Below are 20,156 nucleotides of genomic sequence, written 5' to 3'. Positions count from 1 at the left end.
ATAGACTTTTCACTACTTCAGATTAACTTCCCAACTGGTGAAGCTTCTTGGTACCTATATGTCTCAGTTAATGTAAACCAAAATTTCATTCCTTAATTCTTTTCCCGTTTACGTCTTTCTCTGTCCTTAAGCAGCTCCTGCTCTGCATCTCTTCCTGAATTGCCATTTTTCATAGAAATGCTATAATGTTACCATTTGTTGTATGTGTGACTAATCTCTCTAACTGAGTCCATGATTTCTGCAGTGTATATGCTTAGGCAGACTTTTTCTTCAAAACAATGTTCAAAATTCTGATTTTAAGATGAAGCAAGTCTTAGAGACAAAGATCACTTGAGATGTTTTCATAATCTTGCATAATAAATGGTATAGCATCAAGCCTGAAAAACGAAAACTATAAAACTTTATACAGGAATTCTAGAAACGTGCCAGTTTTTATTAATTCCAGAGGAGTTAGTTTTGGGCAGCATTTCAGAGACAGCCAACATGAGACTAGTGTTTAATTTAGTATTACAATATGGCTAGTTAGTGTTACAACTGGGAAAGCTGGTTTGGTGTGGGAGGAATGGCTAGTTGTGAGGATGGGTGAAAGTTAAGATGCTGCCAGCTAACGGCGGTTCTAGCATTTCCAGGCTGTTAACAGGAAGGTGGGGAAGGAAACAGCACCACTGCCAATTGTGACTGAAGGAACTCCAGTCTCACTGCAAGGTCGTACAAAATATACAAAGAAGCTAAAAGTCTTAACACTCTCCCCTTCTCCAAGAAATCTTGCCTGTACCATCTGATAGGAGAGAGGAATCCTGTCCTGTTCCTTCAGGAACACATCGTCACGTTAGCTTTTTGATAGCTTCAATCCACTCAGCTCGCTCAGCCTTACTGCTGGCCTGGATATAATAATGCGTGTCATCCTTGGTAATCACTTTGAAGAGATTCCCCTGGACATTCCCTTTAACCCCTAGGCAGAAGAAAAATTAGTGAGTATCTGTGTCTGCTTTCAGCTAGGAGTCAATTGAGCCACAAACAACAATACACATGATGAAGTATTTACTAAATACCAATGTACATAGTTAGGGAACCCCACCAGATGCCCGCTTTCCTTTTTCCCTCCTTTCTACTCCCCATCCCTCCCCTGCATCCTCTTAACCTGCTGCCTAAAATCTACAGTTCCATTCACATCCAAGAATCCAGGATGTTTATGTTAAAAGTAGGCACAGATTTGGGAATTAGCTTCTTTGAACCTCAATTTCCACATCCATAAAATGGGAATAATACAATCTTTCTTAGCAGGCTACTGTGAAGTTAGTGTGCTAACAGATATTATAGTGCTGACCCTTAAACACTGGGTAGGCTACTATTCTTAGGTGGAAGCTTATCTGCCAGTAAGCACAGAAACTGAGGGGAAAGAATACCAGAGAAGGATTATTTATGTTGTGTTGTGTTGTTAAGACACTGAGAAGACCCCACATGCCCTTTTCCCTCATTCTGAAATTGGCTCTAAAACCCACACCATTCATCGTCTCACTGAGACCTACTGAGCCCCCATCGCTCAGTCCATCAGGAGAGCGCCACTAGGTGGGGCCAGGAGCACCCCAGGGCCTGCAGGCCTGCACGGACTTGTGCCTTACCCGTGGGAACGCCATTATCCTCCAGAGCAGACACGAGTGAACCACGAAGAGAAAACCCACCTACTGGCCGGTTCTCCTCCTGCAGCAGAAAGAATTCCTGATGAGGCATAGTGTGAATGCACAAAAGGGAGAAAGAAGAAGGGAGTTGCCATCTTGCCTGAAACCACCCTTGCGCCAGCAAACAAAGTGAGAGTCATCTGTAACCGAGGAGACCGAATACGGACATCACGTGGCCACCTACATGCACCATAAGGAAGTCTGGCATCACTGCCAGCAGCGGCAGGGCCATGCTCCACCCAGCCCTCAGCCCTCCCTGACGTCTGGCCGGGTCCCAGAGGGCTCCTTCTCACTCTTTCAGGCGCTCCCCTTAGGGCGGGGATTCCTGACAAGCTTGGTGAGGGAGGAACTGCCCACTCCTCAGTATATCAAAAAACTGAATGAAAATCACACATTTATCAAGACAAGGCTGGACATGCCAGCTCAAAGGCCATTTGTCTTTACTTTTAACTGGAATTAGATCAACTCATCGTACAATACTTATTATCTGAAACTCAAGAGTAGCAATTCTTTGATCGGTTAGAAAAAAGAAAACAAGAAAATTAGTAAAGTATGGCTTAAACAGTATGTTAATAAAAGAAACCTTCCACTACATTGGTGGGAACAAAAGTTTGAGGGCAGAATTCATGGGATCTCCACACAGAAAAGGGCAAAGAGACTGGGGAGCACCAGTTAGGAGTCTCCTTTACAGGCCACCCCACCTTCCCCAGTCCCACAAAAAGCTTTAGAGAAACTAAAAGATGCTTTCCTCTGAAAATAATGATAACCCTCTGCGCAGGCAACAGCGTGCTGAAAGAAAGAAATGATCAGACCGCTGAGTACAGCTTGGATCATGGAAGGAATGGCTCGGCACAGCAGAAGTGCGGGGAGGGACACTGGCACAGTCAGTGGGCTGGCTCCCGAGCCACACAGTAGTTAGGTGAAAGAGCAGCACTCACTTTGGAAGGGTCATAGTAATGCAGGAAAGCCGGATCCTTCCTCAGGACAAAGCGCCGCACCTTCCAGTTTTTCCTCTTGTGCCCCTAACGCAAAGAAAGGGTTCAAGGCTCATCAGGGACAGCCCTGACGCTTCCTCCCACTTCCTTGCATTTACTGCCCAAGCCAACTTGCCACAAGGGACTGCTTTCTGGACGGAGTCTGCTGGAGACCTGAGGATTGCAATGACCTGGACCTCCCTGCCCCGAGACACTTGAGCAAGAACACTGTCACAGTTAGTGGACAGAACCAGAAAGGGTCAACACTGAAGGGACAGGGGAGCACTATCCAGACCCCAGTCAGGATGTAAAGAAGACAGGGAGGCAGCAGGTGTCTACTGGACTAAGAGCTCCCAGGCAAACTGGAACCTGAGGGCACCAGCTTTTAAGTGTCAGAAGCAAACCTACAGCTTCACAGAGATATGTGCTCACATGGACACTAAAATCCACTTTAGCATTCTCCATCAGAAAAAGGAAGAAATGATCAATCATATGTTAAAAATCTTAATGTACAAGATATTGATGTGAGGGCTCTTTTTGGCATCACCCCCAAGATCATGCTTCCTCAGCCCCCAAGCCTGGAGCCCCCAGAGTCCCTCCCACCCCCTCTCCCTGGCCGGCCAGGCACTGGCTCCCTCCCCTCACTAGACTCCCATGGGGCCTGGGCAGCACAGCCCTCGGGGTAGAAGCTGTCCCGTGCGTGGCAAGTAATCTAAGAGCAGGTGGGGAATCCTGATGTGCAAGAAGCAGGCGACAAGGACAATGTGTGTCCCAAGTAACACAGGAATGGCACCGAGCAGCACGTGTCCTTTGGACAAACTCGCCGTTTCACACAGCGTGTGGGCTGTGCGCCAACAGGAGCGGCGTGCAGAAGGTCCATTCACACGTGGTGGCACGTGTGATTCTGTTCAAGGCTGGCCTGTGCATCCAGCACGCAGGTGTGCCGTCACAGGGACGCTCCCCCAGACGTGGTGGGCAGCAGTGGCCACGGTCAGTTTTTAAACACTGACGTGACACGACAGAATGTCATCTTCGACCTACTGAAGTAGGTGGACAAGACTTATTTTTTGTTGGAAAAGTGCATGAGGGAGGTGTGCAGCCTCACAGGGAAAGAGGCAGACACCGCAGGAAGCGTCAGGGAGCTGAAGGCTGGCAGATGCAGACCCCAGCCCAGCAAGCTCGCAGTGGGTACGGAGGCAGACGCTGGTTCTCAGGACTGTGATCATGACTCCTGGACATGCTTCGCCTGAACCTTGGGACTCTGTGTGTGTGCACGTGTGAGAGAGACAGAGAGAACGGGCATGTTCTTGTGCCTCTCGACTTGCGGCCTGCAGCTGCCTTTGGCTCCCGCTTTAGCAGATTCTGCTGGTAATAGCAGCTGTCCTCGCGTGCTCAGCCCTTCCCACCCTGGGGGGGCACCAGCCCATCTCCTCCCTCTCCAAGGCAGGCATACCTGCTTAGCCAGATAGCCTTGTTTTACCACTGTACCACTTAACTCCACAGTGCTGAGACTAATTTCTTCCTTGGAGCTTATCTTCTTCTTGTAGCTCTCAGCCTAGCGGGAAGAAAGAACAAGGACTCCGTGACCAAAAATGTCCCAGTTCCAGGCTCTGGGGGCTACCACAGGGGAAAGGAAAATCCTCGATCAGAAACCTCACTCCACCCGGAGAGGAAGAGGTCCCCAAACACTAGGGCTCTCGCCCATGACTGTGGACCCCCGGTGCTCACTCTGTTACCTCCTCCTTCCTCTGCCCCAGTGGCAAGAGGAACTCCCTCCCTAACTTACGAAAGTGTACAGGGCTGTGGAGTCATCCAGGAACTGCTCAGCCAGGTCTCCAGAGCGAATAGCTCCCATGCTTCGGACACCTACCGGCCTCAGGAAGTTCTCTTCCATGAGCATGGAGGCCAGGGTCACGGCTTCCAGACGGTTGGCAGAAAAGCTGTTGGAGATGAGCCAGTCCACCAGGGAGGAGCCTGCATTGGGGCAAGGGCAGCGCCAGTTAGACGACAGGCTACAGTCTGGCTTCCCTGGGGATGCTTGGCTGGGACCTCATGGACTTTAACCTCCTGGGCAGCCTTGGGCTCTACCCAAGAGCAGACCCAAGGCCACAACCACATGTGGCCATCTCAGACCAGCCTGCTGGCCGCCGGCAGCTGTGGCCTCAACACAGGAGAGCTAGCACGGCTGAATCCCAGATCGCGAGGCTCCTGGTTTCCACCGCCCGCCCCAGCCCCCAAGAGGGGAGGCTCACCTATGAAGGTCTTTTTGTAGGTGCTTCCCTGCTCCATGTTGGGGCTTGGCCGGATTCCACTGCTGCTGTCATGCATCTTGTCCACGATGCGACTAACCAGAAGGAAAGCAAGGAGAGGGACCCCTCATCACACCAACACCATGGGGGAGGGGCCGTGGGAGCAAAACAAGGGGCAACCAGTATGATACATATCACAGATAAGTATATGTATAAGGGGGGGATCCTGTGATGCATCAGAACTAGAGAGGTAGGATTTTCAGATGTTTCTTTCCTTCTGCTTGTCTACATGCTCTAATGTTTCTATATAAGACAGGTACCCCTTTGTAGTAAAGTGTACAACGATGATTCTCTATGACTGCATAAAGTGGGACCTCCTCCAGCTACTTCCCAAAGTCACGCAGCGCTCGAACCTGTTCGCGCCAGCGCTGCTCCTCCCCCCACACTCTCCATGGTCGAGCAGCGCCCTTGCTGCACAATCAAGACTTCAGCACCTGGCATGGAGCTCTCTGCGAGTCCAGAAAGGGACTTGTCCTGTGTCTTTGACGGGTGTAACCGTTCCGCTATCTGGGAGGTTAGGGGGTGCGGCCTGTGGGGATAACTGTCTCTGTGATGGAACTCCTTTCATACGTCCCTACTTTTTAGAGCGCTGCCTCCGGCAACGACCTGCTTTCTGTTCTGTGAGACGATTCCCACCCCGAGTTGGAAAGCCCTGAAAGGAGATCTGATGTATTCCCATTTGTATCTCCCGAGCACCGAGGGCAATATAGGGCATGCAGTTGGCGCTCTATAACTGTTGCCTGAATGAGGAGCTAGATGAGGAACCTCAGAGAGCATGAATGCACCTGCTACCTGAACATGTCCCTCTTGCTGCTCAGCTGCAAACAAGCCCGGTGACAAGGCGAATGGTGGTCCCTGGGGGGCTGTGACGTGGCCCTGGACACCCTGGCTGAAACTGAAGGGAGGGACTCAAGACACTGAGTTGGGCAGAAGCAGCAGGGGCCCCAAGAGGTCAGAGGAGCGGGGCAGATAGCTAGGGCCTAAGGCCCCAAAGCACCAGCTGGTATCGGACAGGCCTTGTGCGGCAACCGGCGGCCCATTCCCTGCGTCACACAGACGTTAGAGGCTGCAGCAAAGCCAGGCAGGGCGCGGGCCGTGGGGCTGGGCACTCACTGCAGGCTGATGTGAGGCGGCAGCTTGAAGGAGTTTTTGAGTATGTGCAGCTGCTGGACCTTCCCCGGCTGCCCCGCGTGAATAGCCCCCGTTATCTCAAAGGCCCAGGCATCCCTCTCTTCTCGGGAACAGGCCTCCAGGAAGTACTCGGTAGACGTTCGCGTCTTCAGCTTAATGAGGAGCTGCGGGAAAAGACGGCCGGTCAGACGAGCGCTCAGAAGCCTGGTGGGCAAAGATGACAGGGCCACGGCCAACCTGGGACATGTAGGTCCGGCCGCTGCCAAATGCTCAGTCTCCCAGGCATGTCCCAGGGGTGGTCCTCAAAGAGCCTCCTACACACCTCAAGCCACAGGGAGCCCGTGGCCTCCTAAGGCAAGCTCTCCCCGCTGTACAGACTATTTGGCATAGAGACAACTTGCGGGCATTTTGCCTCCCTGTTTCTGACACTGCCTTCGAGAACCACACAGACTAACCTTATGTCCCACCACAGCCCCTGGGCCAAAATGGGAAATGCACTGGCTTTCACGTCAGATCGATCTGATAGCAAATCCCAGCTCTGCCCTTAGCTGTGGACACTTGGGCCATTGAGGATCCCCACTGGGCCCTGCTCTCTTCCCCTGCCGTATGGGGATAGGAACACCTACCTCGGAGGCACGGTTCCTCACGCTCCCTTCCATGCGCTTTTCTCTAGTCTAAGCATCCCCAATCTTTCCCATACTTCTCACACGGTACGTTGAAACTCTTAACCAGCTCCTACTCTGCTACATGTTCTGCAGGTGGTCCACAGTTTCCATGGAACAGAACCAGCTGCTGCAGGTCAACAGACCCACAGAACAGAACCAGCTGCTGCGGGAAAGTTCTGAGGGGTGCAGGGCGGCACGGGGCTGACGGCCTGAGGTCGCACTGACGGCACCGTAGACTCACACTCCGTGCGGTCAGCCCAGAGTCCTTCTGAGGTGAGCTGCACCTCCTCCATTCCTTAAATGTGCAGAGGGGTTTTTCTGACCTCTGGATGTGGTCAAAAAATGGATGCTGACCCTATTAAATGTCACCTAAGTAGACTGGGCCTCCGGCTTCTGTTGGAAAACAGATGCATTCTTTCATTCCCATTCTGGTTTCCAGTGCATTGGTTCCCAACTTGCTTCGCTTTGCAAACTTAACATCCCTCCTGTCAACTAACATCAAAAATGGTGATAAGACAAGGCTGGCTCACAGTCCCCGAGAACACCATGAATCTGTTCCTCCAAGTTAACACCGACTCACTCACCGGCATCGTGACAGAACAGATTCAACCAGCTCCCCGGACCTCCACGATCTCAGCTGGCAGTCAACATTTTAATGGAAGAATTTCAGGAGAGACTATAAAATTCCATGTGAAATCCAGGCATACTCTTTCATAGCTTCCCTAATTTAATATATATATACACATACATACAGACATACACATGCATACACTTTATAACTTGTTCTTAATGAACCTGCAGGCTCCTCCTGACCTCTTCCAGCTCAAAGACCCATGAACCAGGCAGCTGACCGTCTGGAAATCAATCTGAAGCTCACAACTGCAGTTAGCAAATTTAACTCCTATCTCTTTTGAAAGTTTTTTCTATGTCCAGTCCATTCAACCTCCACTTTCTCTACCGATCCTCAAAGATTATTAAGGGGCATCGGGTCAACAAGTTAAACTACAAGTTCTGGAGAGTAATTTATGGAGAACTAGAGTCTTAAATTGACTTAGAAACCTCTTAAAATCATCTCACTTATCTGTAAATTTGTCTTTGTTCTTAAACATTAATTCAGCAAACATTTGCTGATCTCCTGCTATGTGTCCAGACATCATGTTTGGTCTTCTGACACCACAGGGAGGAAGGTGCAGCCCCAGTCCACCCAGGCTGGGTCTTCTCCGGCAGCCCAGTTTTCCCTTTCCAGCAGCAGCCCCCGCAGGCTGGCAGAGGGAATCTGTAGAAGGATGTTTCATTTTTGTAGCTTCCTAGGGTGGAATGACACTCCACACACCTCCCTCTCCTTCACCCTCAACATCCAGTCAACCATGTCCTGAAGAAATTTCCTTCACCATGTTTTCTCGTGGTTCCCCCTACGTTTTGCCTTATTTCATGCCTTGTTATTTTAATAGCTCCCTTTGTTTTCTTAAGAAAGATTCAACACTACATAAGAGTACAGTGGTTAACATAACAACTACCAAGAAACCCACCACCCGGAATGCACTGTTATGAATATTTTCTTATACTTGGAAGGCTTGTCAATTGGTCTAGAAGAGTCAAAGAAGTAAAACATAGTAAGAAAGAAGAAAATGGTGGGGCGCCTGGCCCGCTCAGTCGGTGGAGTGTGTAACTCTTTTTTTTTTTTTTATAATTTTATTTTATTTATTTGACAGACAGAGATCACAAGTAGGCAGAGAGGCAGGCAGAGAGAGGAGGGAAGCAGGCTCCCTGCTCAGCAGAGAGCCCAAAGTGGGGCTCAATCCCAGGACCCCGAGACCACGACCCGAGCCAAAGGCAGAGGCTTAACCCACTGAGCCACCAGGTGCCCCTGTAACTCTTGATCTCAGGGGTTGTGAGTTCAAATCCCATGTAGAGAACGCTTAAAAAAATAGGAAAGCCAAAAAGGAAGAAGATAAAGTAAGATCCCTTCTTTATGGATCTAGTAACTTACTAGGAACAGAGCGTAGTTCCACATTTTAGTCCTCTTAAGAGCATTTTTACCCATCCATTCTCTCACTCAGAACCTTCGATGGCTCCCCACGTCCTCCATCCGGCCTCAGCCAACCTCCCATTGCTCCCTGGGTGAACATTCCCATGTGGCCAGATGGGCCATTGCTATCTCCAAATCTATCTCTCCCCTCACTTTTACTCAAGGCTTTCCACCTGCTCAGAATGTCTGCCTCTCCCCTCTTTCAGATCTTTCCAAGTCTCTACTCCTCCCAATGCAGTACCTGACTCAGCCAGCCCCTAACGACATCTTCCTCCTCTTCGGGAATACAGTGTTCTCCACAGCTCGCCATGCTTGTGCCAACATTTGGAATTCTGAATGTTTTTTCAATTAACCACTTGCTTTCATAATAAGATTAATAACTCAAGGGGGAAAAAAAAAAAACTCTTACCATTTTCTTCCTTGATTCCTCTAAGCAAATTTCCTGGCACATAATGAGCCCTCAAAAAACGATTGATTCAGATACCTTTTTGATGGTCAGGTTGAACCTGTGCCTGACTTTTGGAACATGCACGCCCTTCAGGGGATGTAAGCCACCATATTAAACTCCAAGGCAGCAGTAGGTGTGCAGTGCTTCCTAGACAACAAAGTGCTTGGACAGACCAGCACTTTCTCTCATGATCCTCAACACAACGATCTCTCATGATCCCCAACACAACCATGGGAGACAGCGAGGCATCATTATTCTCCTCCATTTCATAGATGAGGGATAAAGGCTCAGAGACGTTCAATTACTTACCCAAGGTTGCACACCTGGTATGCAGTGTAGCGGACCTGAATTTAGGTTTTTCAATGATAACTCAGCTCTTCGCCCACACCACCCTCACCAACGACGCCACAGGTGGGAGGGTCCGGGAAGCAGGGGCTTCACTTACAGGTCGGTTTTCATACTCCAGGCAGGGGCAGGTGATGGTGCAGCCATCCAAAAGGATCCGGCCCTTGGGAGGGGTCACCTTCCGACCCCCCTCAAGCTTGTAGTACAGCAGCGTGTTCTGCCGGAGGATGAACCACCGCGCCTTCCAGTTGTGGACAATGTGACCCTGAGGACAAACAGGAGAGCCCTGCAGTGAGGTGGCTGAGAGGACAACGCTGGGTTCAGGGAGAAGTGTCACAGGACCCAGGGAGCCCGACTGTGCCATGGAATCAACTGTTCAAAAATGGGGACAGCATTATCTTTTTAAAATAAAACAAAACCAAAAAACTCATTTTACATTTTTAATTTTAAAATAATTTCGATTCAGAGGCACCTGGGTGGCTCAGTCAGTTGAGCCTCTGCCTTTGGCTCAGGTCATGATCTCAGGGTCCTGGGATCGAGTCCTGAGGCAGGTTCCTTGCTCAGCAGGGAGTCTGCTTCTCCCTCTCCCTATGCCTTCTTGCCCCCACTCATGCTCTGCCTCTACTTCCCTCTCTCTCTTTCTCTCTCTCTCTCTCTCAAATAAACAAATAAAATCTTAAAAAAATAATTTCAATTCAGAGAAAAGCTGAAGAACAGTATTAAAGAACTTTTTTACAGAATCATTTATGGGTAAATTTTTAACGTGATGCTCCATCACTTCCAAATATTTCATTGTGTATCTCCTACAAAACAGGGAAGGGGGAATATTTCCAACATATCCACAATGCAACCATCAATGTCAAGAAATTTCCATCAATATGTTATTTTCATCAGTTCTATAACCCCCAACCAAGTTTCACCAATTGCCCCAAAAATGTCCTTATTAGCCAAAGGATCCAGTTCAAAATCATATCTTTTATTTTCATTTTCATGAAAAAAGCATTATCTGTCTGGATCTCCTTGTCATCTTTTTTGAGTATGTAACAAAAACCCTTGGCATTGACCTTCCAGTTTCCAGTTGGCCTTTTTGGTGATTATAAGCCTTGAAAGAAACTGCAAAATACACAGAGAGTGAGTCCTACCACTAGGAGACAGCCATTGCTAACACTTTGTATTTTCTTACAGTCTTTTTTCCTATTAGCTTTTACTTTCTGGGTTTTAAAAAATTAAGACCATGGTACATATAGTTTTGTTACCTAGCTTTTGTTTTGTTGAGCTTCGCCGAGCTGAGCATTTTCTCAACACCAATATATTTCTTTAAAACAAGTTTTTTAATAACCACTAGGTAGATGCAACCTTTACTTATTAATCTCCTGTTGTGTGTAGCTGAGGTTGTTGTGTTTTCTCAGTGTTATGAACAATCCTGCAATGAATAGCCTTGCACATATATTCTGATTTGCATCTCAGATCTCCCCCCCTTAGGATATATTCATAGAAAGAATATTACTAGTCAAATTTATAGCAATTTATAGCGTTGAAGCCACAAACAGTCTACCAGCGCTAAGGACCCTAAGAATCTTGCTAAGCCTGGTCTGACAGGCCTAAAAGGCAGGATATTTGAGGCAGGGCGGGGGGGGGCAGTTTCCTCAGGTGAGCCATAGAGCCAATGCATAGGATAGTCAGGATAGGTAAAGGCAAAGAGCCTATTTCTTTTTCTTTTTTCTTTTAGATTTTTCTTTTTTTTTTTTTTTGAGACAGATAGAACGCATGCAAGGGAGGAGCAGGCTCCCCACTGAGCAGGGAGCCTGATGTGGGACTCCATCCCAGGACTCTGAGATCAGAGCATGCCTGAGCCAAAGGCAGATGCTTAGCCACCCAGGCACCTGAGCCACCTGGGCACACCTAAAGAAGCTTTTTTTTTTTTTTTTTACAATTTTATTTATTTACATGACAGAGAGAGACACAGCAGAGAGAGGGAACTCAAGCAGGGGGAGTGCGAGAGGGAGAAGCAGGCCTCCCACCGAGCAGGGAGCCCAACATGGGGCTCAATCCCAGGACCTCGGGATCGTGACCTGAGCCAAAGGCAGATGCTTAATGAGTGAGCCACCCCGGCACCCCTAAAGAGCTTATTTCTTAAATAGACCAACAGATCAGGGAATGTCTACTGAGGAATCAGAAAGGAATGGGTTTAGTACACACTCATGAAACCAACTTTCCTGGACTATTTCCCAGAGCAGAACCTAATAAGGACTGGATTCTAAGAGAGGTGTGCTTTATCGGAAACAGAGAACCCTTCCCCAATTCATGCCTTTCCTTACATTTCCTAGCGTTTATTTATTTCAAAGGCTCCTTGACTTCGCATATCTGTGGTATTATGATTGCTCCGTGTGCGCTGAGTGCTTGTTAGGGAATGAAAAGCTCTAGGAGTTGACAGAGCGAGCACTGGGCAGTGCCCAAACAGAAGTTACTGTGGCAGCGAAATAAAACTTCGAGCTATGCTAATTTGACATGTTTATGAACAGGTCTAAGTGCTATCACACTGCATGGCAATCGGGCTGATCACAAGAGACGACTCTCGTAGACAAGTTGCCTTTCACATTCTGCTCTCTCCACTCCGTCCCGTACCTAGGATTGACGTGTAACATGGCGGCGGGCAGCTGCTCTCGACAAGGTCAGACATGTTTAAAGAAACAAAAAAGATTTGGCTCTGGCCCCTCAACAGCTGGGGTTCTCTACTGCTCTCCACGTGGCCCAGACTCGGGTCCTTTTTCTCGATGACTCCCTCCTGAGGGGCTCCCGGAGTGGCACTAGCAGCAAATGGCTAGCTCAAAAGGTTGTGCATGGGGATAGTGCAACCCTAGTGCATGGATTGGGGGCAGGTTGAAATGGAGAAGGGAAGAGGGCAAAATCACCTTAAACCTTAAAACACAGGCATAGTTATGGGCTCAGTTGTGTCTGCCCTCATGCACACACATGCGTGTATTAAAGCCCTAACTCCCAGTGTTGACTGCATGTAGAGATGGGGCTTTAAAGAGGAGATTAGGTTAAAATGCAGTCATTAAGTGGGCCCTAACCCAAGCTGACTGGGGTCCTTCTAAGAAAAGGACAGTTAGACACACAAAAAGACATCTGGGAGGCATACGCACAGAGGAAAAAGACCACTCGAGCCTACAGCAAGAAGTCACCCATCTGCGAGCTGAGGAGAGAGGCCTCAAGAGAAGCCAAACCTGCTGACAGCCTGACTCGACCCCAGCCTCCAGAATGATGAGAAAACAAATCTGTTAAGCTGTCCTGTCCAGCAGCTCTAACAAGCTAAACCCACAGGGAGAAGAGAAGTGGGGCCTGGAGATACCAGAGAAAAAAGTATCACCAACAGATACTGAACAGGACAGACCAACACGGAGATTCTGTACTTTCCTGGACAAAATGCTACATTGCCCAGAATTCCTGGCATGAAGGGAACAGGTGGGTGACCAAGTAGCTTCTACTCCCATGCATGCGGACCTGACGCATATCTGGCAACAACCAAACAGGGGGAAATGGGAATTTGGGGCAAGAACAGTGTTGGAAGAACAAGGTCTTCTGACACCCAGATCCCAGAGCTATCAGGGACAAACGGCAAATCATGTCAGCAGTGACGTTTCCCCTAGAAATATCTGGTGGTGCTGTTGGGCATTTTTGTCCAACTACATCAGCCCTGGCTGTGTAGCATCCCAGCCAGGTTCTCTGACCTTCCCAAACACTCCTGAGTTACTTAATAATTAATATTCCTCCATGAGATACCCTTCTGTTCAAACTCATGAGAGTGGAATGTGCTTATGAGCCACTATGAATCCTGACAGCAAAGGAGAAAGGTCCGCAGAGTAAGGCTGATGAAAAAGGATTTACTGTGTAGGTAGGAACCCTGAAGCAGCTGGTGACCCTCATAAAAAACGTTCAAAGTCTTTGACCCAATAATTCCTCTTCTGGGGAGGTGTGCTGAGTAAATCATCTAGGATATGGAAGAGGTTTTATGTATTGAGACACTTTGGATCATCACTTCTAATAAAATAATGCAAAATAATCTAACTGTGTAACAATATCATGCCCACTGTGGCTGTTGAGGAGGGATTCCCATCCTAACAGATGGCAGGAAAGGTCACTGGAGGAACCCTCAAGGTCAAACCCAGCAGCCTGAGCCTACCAAGAATCACAGCGCCCACGGTCTTCAACACAGGCAAAGCACTTTTACCTATATTTTTTATATGATATCTAAAAATAACTCTAGTAGTTATTTTCGAAAATTTCTGAAGAGATAGTTAGGAAAGTTAATGGTCATCTTCTTTAAGGACAGTTAAATGGTTATCTTCAGGAAAGTTAATGGTTATCTTCTTTAAGGACTAAGACTCAGTACAAGGCAACAAGAATGAAAACTTATTTTTCAATTTACAACCCTGAGTAATTTCCTAGTTTTTTTTAAATAATAAGTATATATTATTTTTGTAATGGAAAATGAAATTCAAATAGACAATAGTCCTAATGAGATAACTAGGGAACTTGTTCATTCATTTATCACTTCATTCAACAATCAATGAGTAACAATTATTCCAGCAAGCACTGTGCTGGCAGCAGGGAGACAAAGATGGACAAGATTTGGACCTAAGACAGCGGAGGAGACAGACAATGATGCCAGGCAGTGGGATAAGTTCTAGGACAGACAATTGGTGGGGTCCCCCAGGATCCCCACCTTCTGATATTCACACCCTTATGTAGTTCCTTCCCACATTGTACAAGGGTTGATCTGTGTGACCGAGAGAATATGGCAGAGGGATGATTTGTCAGTTCTGACATTAGGATATAAAAGACTGTGTAGCTTCAGTTTTGGGGACTCTCTCTCCCTGACTGTGTATGCCAGGGAAAGCTAGCTGCCATTTCATGACCAGCCCCTATAGGGAGGTGAGGAACCCAGGCCACCAGCCAGTAGCCATGTGAGTGACTGTGCCATTGGATCCTCCAGTCAGCCAAGCCCTCAGGAGACTGCCACAGTGGGCAACATTTTGGCTGGAACCTCATGAGAGACTTGAATCTTGTAGCTAAGATGTTCCTGAATACCCACCCCTCAGAAACCAGGTGAGACAGTAAGTGTTCGTTGTTTTAAGATGTTAAGCTTCGGGGTGATGATTATGGAACAATGGGGAAGTAAAACAGGTCATGATGCAAACTCCAAGAATCACCTCCGATGAAGGCAGAAGCTCAAAGGAGGCTCAGTGGGCTGAGGCAGGCCCCCTGAGAAGCAGAGGCTAGGGCTGAGTCTGGAAGGCTGCGTGGAGTTGGCCAGGTCAGGAAGGCAGGGAAGGGAGAACTCGAGCCACTTCCACTTGTGGGAAACTCCAAGTAGCTCTGTCTGGCTTTGGCTCAGAGGCCTGTGGGCAAAGGACAAGGGAAGTGACGTGGGTCCCATCGGCTTCAGGTTCCATGTGGTAAAGTTTGATCTTTATACTGTGGCCCAAGGGGAATCCTTGAAGACTTTTAACTAGAAGGACAACAAAAAGCTTGTGTTCTCGCGTTTAAAAGAGCTCCCCAACCACACTGTGGCAGATCAGCTGAACGAAGCCAGCCAGACTGTTGCAGGGCAGCTCGGCGGGGGGCGCTGTAACAATCCACCAGATGGGAAGAAAAACGCCACTGTCGCCAGTCTACAGACAAACATGCTGTGCTCAGAGGAAATAAGGAACTGGCTCAAAGTCACCAGGTAAAAGGGGTCAGAGGCCAAAACCACAGTGGTCTAGCTGAAAAATATGCCAGCCTTCCTCTTCCCGGGCAGTTTCCACACTCTCCAGGCTCCTTATCCACAAGTGGCTGGCCCAGGCCCAGCCCACTGGACCACGAGTGGTTTAGGGTCCCTAGAACCCCTTCAGAGGGAAGGAGAAGGGTCCCTAAGCTGAAACAGCAACTGCACAGCTGGGCTTAAGAGGCATGGAATGTTACAGCTGGAGGGACCCTTTGAAAAAGACCACACTACTCCCTAACTTTAATGGCGAGGAAACCAAGGCTCAGAAAGTTCTTGCCCAAGACCCTACAACCCCAAAGAAGCAGAGATGGTACTTGTTATGGATTGAATGATGAGCCCCTGAAAGTTTAACTAAATTCTTAACCCCTGAATTTACCCATGAATGTGATCTTGTTTGGAAATGCGGTCTTTGCAGATGTGATCAGGATAAGATGAAGTCATAATGGCTTAGGGTGGCCCTAATACTGACTGGTGTCCTTATGTGAAAAGGAGAATTTGGACACTGAGATTCACCAGAAGAGGATGGCCATGTGATGATGGAGGCAGAGACTGGAGTGGTGCTTCCGCAAGACAGGGAATGCCGTGGACTGCCTGTTTTAAGATGACGGCTAACATATATTTCATATATATATATATATATATATATAATCTGCCCCCCATTCCTGGCACAGAGCTCCTGAAGCCCTTGCAATTTCCTAGGTGCTGGGAGCATTTTTTGCTCTCATGAGGTGACTCAGGGTGGGCTCCTGGATGAAGGCTGGTCAGATAAAGAACAAGCCACAGGGGTGCCTGGGTGGCTCAGTGGGTTAAGCCTCTGCCTTATGGCTCGGGTCGTGGTCTCAGGGTCCTGGGATCGAGCCCCGCATAGGGCTCTCTGCTCATCGGGGAGCCTGCTTCCTCCTCTCTCTCTCTCTGCCTGCCTCTCTGCCTTGTGATCTGTCTGTCAAATAAATAAATAAAATCTTAAAAAACAAAAACAAACAAACAAACAAAACCAAGCCACAATTAGAAGCTTGATTCTCCTGAGAGAAGAGAAGGGCTGAAAATGGAGTTAATGATCAATCATACCTCTGTGATGATGTCTCCATAAACTTCTAAAGTATGGGGTTCAGAGAACGTCTAGCTTGATGAATACACGGGTACTGAGACTGACGTGCCCTGAGAGGACACAGAAGCTTCGCGCCTCTTCCCACTTTCTTTGCCCTGCACAGATTTCCAGCTGGCTGCTCATCTGTGTCCTTTATCACAGCCTTTAGTCAACTGGCCAATGGAAGTGTTTCCCTGACTTCTGTGAGCCACTGTACCAAATTAACTGAAATGGAAAAGGGGGTCATTGGAACATCCAAACAATTATCCAAACAACTAGTCCATTGGTCAGAAGCACAAGTGATAACCCAGGCTTGTGACTAGTGTCTGAAGTTATGGGCGTGATGGGGTGGAGGTGGTGGGACCCTAAGTCAGGGAAACTAATCCCTTGACCTGTGGGATGTGATGCCTTTTCCAGATCGAAAGTGTCTGAATTGAGTTAAATGGTAAGACATGCAGCTGGTGTCACAGAGAATTCCTTGCTGTGGGGAGAAACCTCCACACATTGGGTAAAAGTAAAGGAGACTCACAGAATAAAGAAACAATAGGGAGGTACAAAGTTTTTCCCTACAGAAGAAGAGGAAAGCTGGGTTTTTCTTTTACAGCCTATAAATACGAAAGCAAAAAGGCAAGGGAGGACTCTCCCCTAAAAGGTTCAGAGAAAGGAAGGCCCTACCAACACCTTGATTTCAGACTTCTAACCTGCCAAACTCCTAGATTTTTTTCTTCTATGCCTATTTTTTCCTAATACCTTGTGTATTTTTATTCTTTGGGTTATCATATAGGTATTTTAAACATCTGCATAACCATAATATACTTAGTCATTTATTGGTGGGGACAGTAGATAGTTTCCAGTTTCTTCACTATAAAATAACCCTTTGTTCAAAAGCTTTAATGGTATTTCCTTGGCATTGAGTCTAACAAAGGAGATTTTTAGGCCAAAGTGTGTTAACATTGCCATGTCATTTTCTAAGAGGGTCGTGGGAGGTGTGAGTAGGCAGCAACACCTGAAGGACTTCAACGTCTTCTTAAAGGAAGACCAATCTTGCCTGTACTGATCCCGCTTCCTTCCCCCTCACCCCCCTTTAAAGCCAGGCCAAGTGAGTACCCTGCATTTTGCCTGGAGCGTTGCTTCTTTCATGTCTGGGCCGGAGCAAGAGCCAAATCCATCTTGCCCCTGCCCGTCTCCTGCTTCACCCTCACCGGTGATGACTGTTCTGTACTCTGGGCTTCCAGCTCTGGCCCTGCCCTCCCCCCAGGACTGTAAACCCTCCTAAATCTACAAATCCCACGGCCATACCCTGGCAACTTCTCCAGCAGACACAGAGCTGCTGTTGCCACCCAGGAGGAAAGGGGTTAAGGGGGAGAGAAAGCTGAGATGGATGGGTAGAGGGAACAGGGAACTGAGCAGAAGCCAGGGGCCAGGTCCCTCACCTGGCAGGAAAGGGTGTGGCTTCCCCTGGCCTCGGGCCAGCCTCCATACTCCCATCTTTGGGTTTGGTTGGAATGAGCTTTCCCCATGCCAGTCAGGGCTCTGCTGTGGGCTTTTGGGGCTAGACCTGTTGACTGTCCTCACTTCCCTGCACGCTGAACTCACTCAGCCAGGACTGGGTGGCCAGACCAAAGAGAACTCATGTCCTTCCTTCCCTCTCGCCTTCACTGAGTCTGCATGGTCGGGGGGGGGGGGGGGTTTGAATCTTGTGAGGGAACCCCAGCAACAAGGGCCGAGCTGTCTGGACTAATGATTCCCAACCTCCCTGCCCATATCATGAGCCGCAGGACAGTGGGAGGCGTGGAAGCCCTCCCACGGGTTGTTTCTCTAAGGAGCAGCCTATTGCTCTAATCACCGTGTCCAGCCTGACCCTTGATCCAACATCAGCTTCCTGCTACGGCGCCTGCTAACAGTTTCGAGCAAACAACACACCCGCCCTCCTATATCAAATACTGTGCAACACAACATGACTACATTACCTACTGACCTGAAAGCCACTGGAGGCTTGGGGGCTACTCTGGTGGTGGGGGGAGGCCATGCAAGGGGGAGCCCCTTCATCCCCCTTCATCCATCTCCCTCCCAAAGCTACAGTCTCAGCAGAAGAGCCCAAAGGCTCAACCCCGGATTTTATGCTCTGCTGTTATGTTAGTATAAACCCTTAGTGTCAATATCAATGTTCAAAGAACTTTAAAATATGGAACTTCCTCTTGCTACTGCTCTTTGGTTCATTTCCCACCTTGATCTGTGTGTTCTGTGTCTGTCGGGACTCTGGTTAGCTGAGGGAAAGGCCACGTGGGCCATGGGCAAGGACTGAGGATGGAGGTTGTGTCTAGCCCCGGGTTGTTACTAGCCCTGGGGCCTGGGGCCAGCGGTCTGTCATTCAGTGACAACACCACCCACCTGCGGGGGACAGATCAAGGCCTGGAGTCTAACCTTAGTGGGTTTGCACCTGCTCCATCACCCACGAGCTCCCAGATCCTTAGCAAACTGCTTAATTCACCTCCTTGAACTTTGTCTCTCCTTTGGGGAGATGGAGGAATGCGGTGCTCCACGTGCGGGCCCCTCGGGGACTGAGGAACACCCTAAGTGCTTAGCCTGGGCTGCCTCCTTGCCCAGGGCTCACTGTGCGGAGAATGGGAGACGACGCCGAGATGGGCGCTGCGAGCCCCAGAGCGCACTTAAGTCGTCGCGTTAATACGGCAAATTTAAATACTGTCTTCGTCCCATCTCCCCAAGTTGTTTGAACTAGGATGTCCTCTCCAGGAGCCGCCCCCCACCCCACACCGCTGGCCACGCGGGCCTCTCCTCCTTGCCTGTGCCTCTGCTGCTCTGTTCCAGCCGAAGCCGCCCTCCCACCCAGTTCTCAGCCGGCCCCCGCCAGCCCTCCACCCCCGGTCCCCGGACGGTCCCCGGCCCCCGCCCCCACCGGCCCGCAGAGCCCGCCGTCGGGCGCGGGCAGGGGACTCGGCTCCGGGAGCAGCCGCCCGCACACCGCCGGGCCAGCGTCTGGGGAGGCTCCCGCGCGCTCACCCTCTTGACGAGGAAGCCTTCCTTGAGCACGCCGTCCTCCATGTCGCCGCGCGCGCCAGCCGGGCCTGCGGGCGCTCCAGGTGCGCTGTCCCCGCGCCTCCCGCGCCTCCCGCGCCTCCCGCGCGCGCTGCGCCCAGGAGGAGCCTCGGAACCCGCGCGGGCGGCGCCTGCCTGGCGGGCGTCCAGAGCCGGAGGCCGCGGGGCCTCCCGGGCAGGAAGTCACTCCAGGTCGGGGTTTCTGACGCGGTTGCCTCCGCGAAGGTGCGCTAGGGTCCGCGGTGAGGCCTCCGGGCACAGAGTCTGCCGGCTCTTAGAGCCCTGCCCTTGATGGGTCGCCTCCGGGAGGCGGGGTGCCCCATCCAGGTGCCCCCAGCGCGCTCGGCGCCTCGCGCTGTCGGGTCTGCGCCCATATTTGCCGGCCCCAGCCTTAACCAGCTGCCTGCCTGGCCCTTGAATAATGTTTACGGAATTAAACGGAACAGAGGATTTTCAGGAATTCGGAGTCACCCCTGAGCTGAGTGGAAATGCGGGTGGGAGACTGGATGGAACCAGGCTAGGTGGGAACTTCGTCCTGGCCTCTGGTGGGGATAGAGCGAAGTTCCCATCCGCAAAAAAAGGTCACAGGTTTAAAGAAGCAGGCACAGATTGCTTCCAAAATACACCCTCCCACCCAAACCCCTAAAAAAGCTACCGCTGGA

General features: G+C 49.7%; 1 protein-coding gene across 1 annotated transcript; it reads right to left on the bottom strand.

Moving 5' to 3' along the window:
• Nucleotides 1-418: 418 nt before the first annotated feature.
• Nucleotides 419-19,544, bottom strand: PLEK2 (pleckstrin 2). Its single transcript, XM_044229636.1, has 9 exons — nucleotides 19,459-19,544; nucleotides 9,681-9,845; nucleotides 6,076-6,257; nucleotides 4,906-4,997; nucleotides 4,440-4,627; nucleotides 4,107-4,208; nucleotides 2,618-2,701; nucleotides 1,623-1,701; nucleotides 419-952 (listed from the first exon to the last, which is right to left on the bottom strand). Exons 1-9 carry the CDS (start codon nucleotides 19,498-19,500, stop codon nucleotides 825-827), a joined length of 1,062 nt encoding a protein of 353 aa, XP_044085571.1. The 5' UTR covers nucleotides 19,501-19,544; the 3' UTR covers nucleotides 419-824.
• Between the last annotated feature and the right edge of the window lie 612 nt (nucleotides 19,545-20,156).

This window comes from Neovison vison, chromosome 13, assembly GCF_020171115.1.
Source record: "Neovison vison isolate M4711 chromosome 13, ASM_NN_V1, whole genome shotgun sequence".
In the NCBI taxonomy this organism is placed as follows: Eukaryota; Metazoa; Chordata; class Mammalia; order Carnivora; family Mustelidae; genus Neogale; species Neogale vison.
This window is presented reverse-complemented; position numbering and strand designations above follow the sequence as displayed.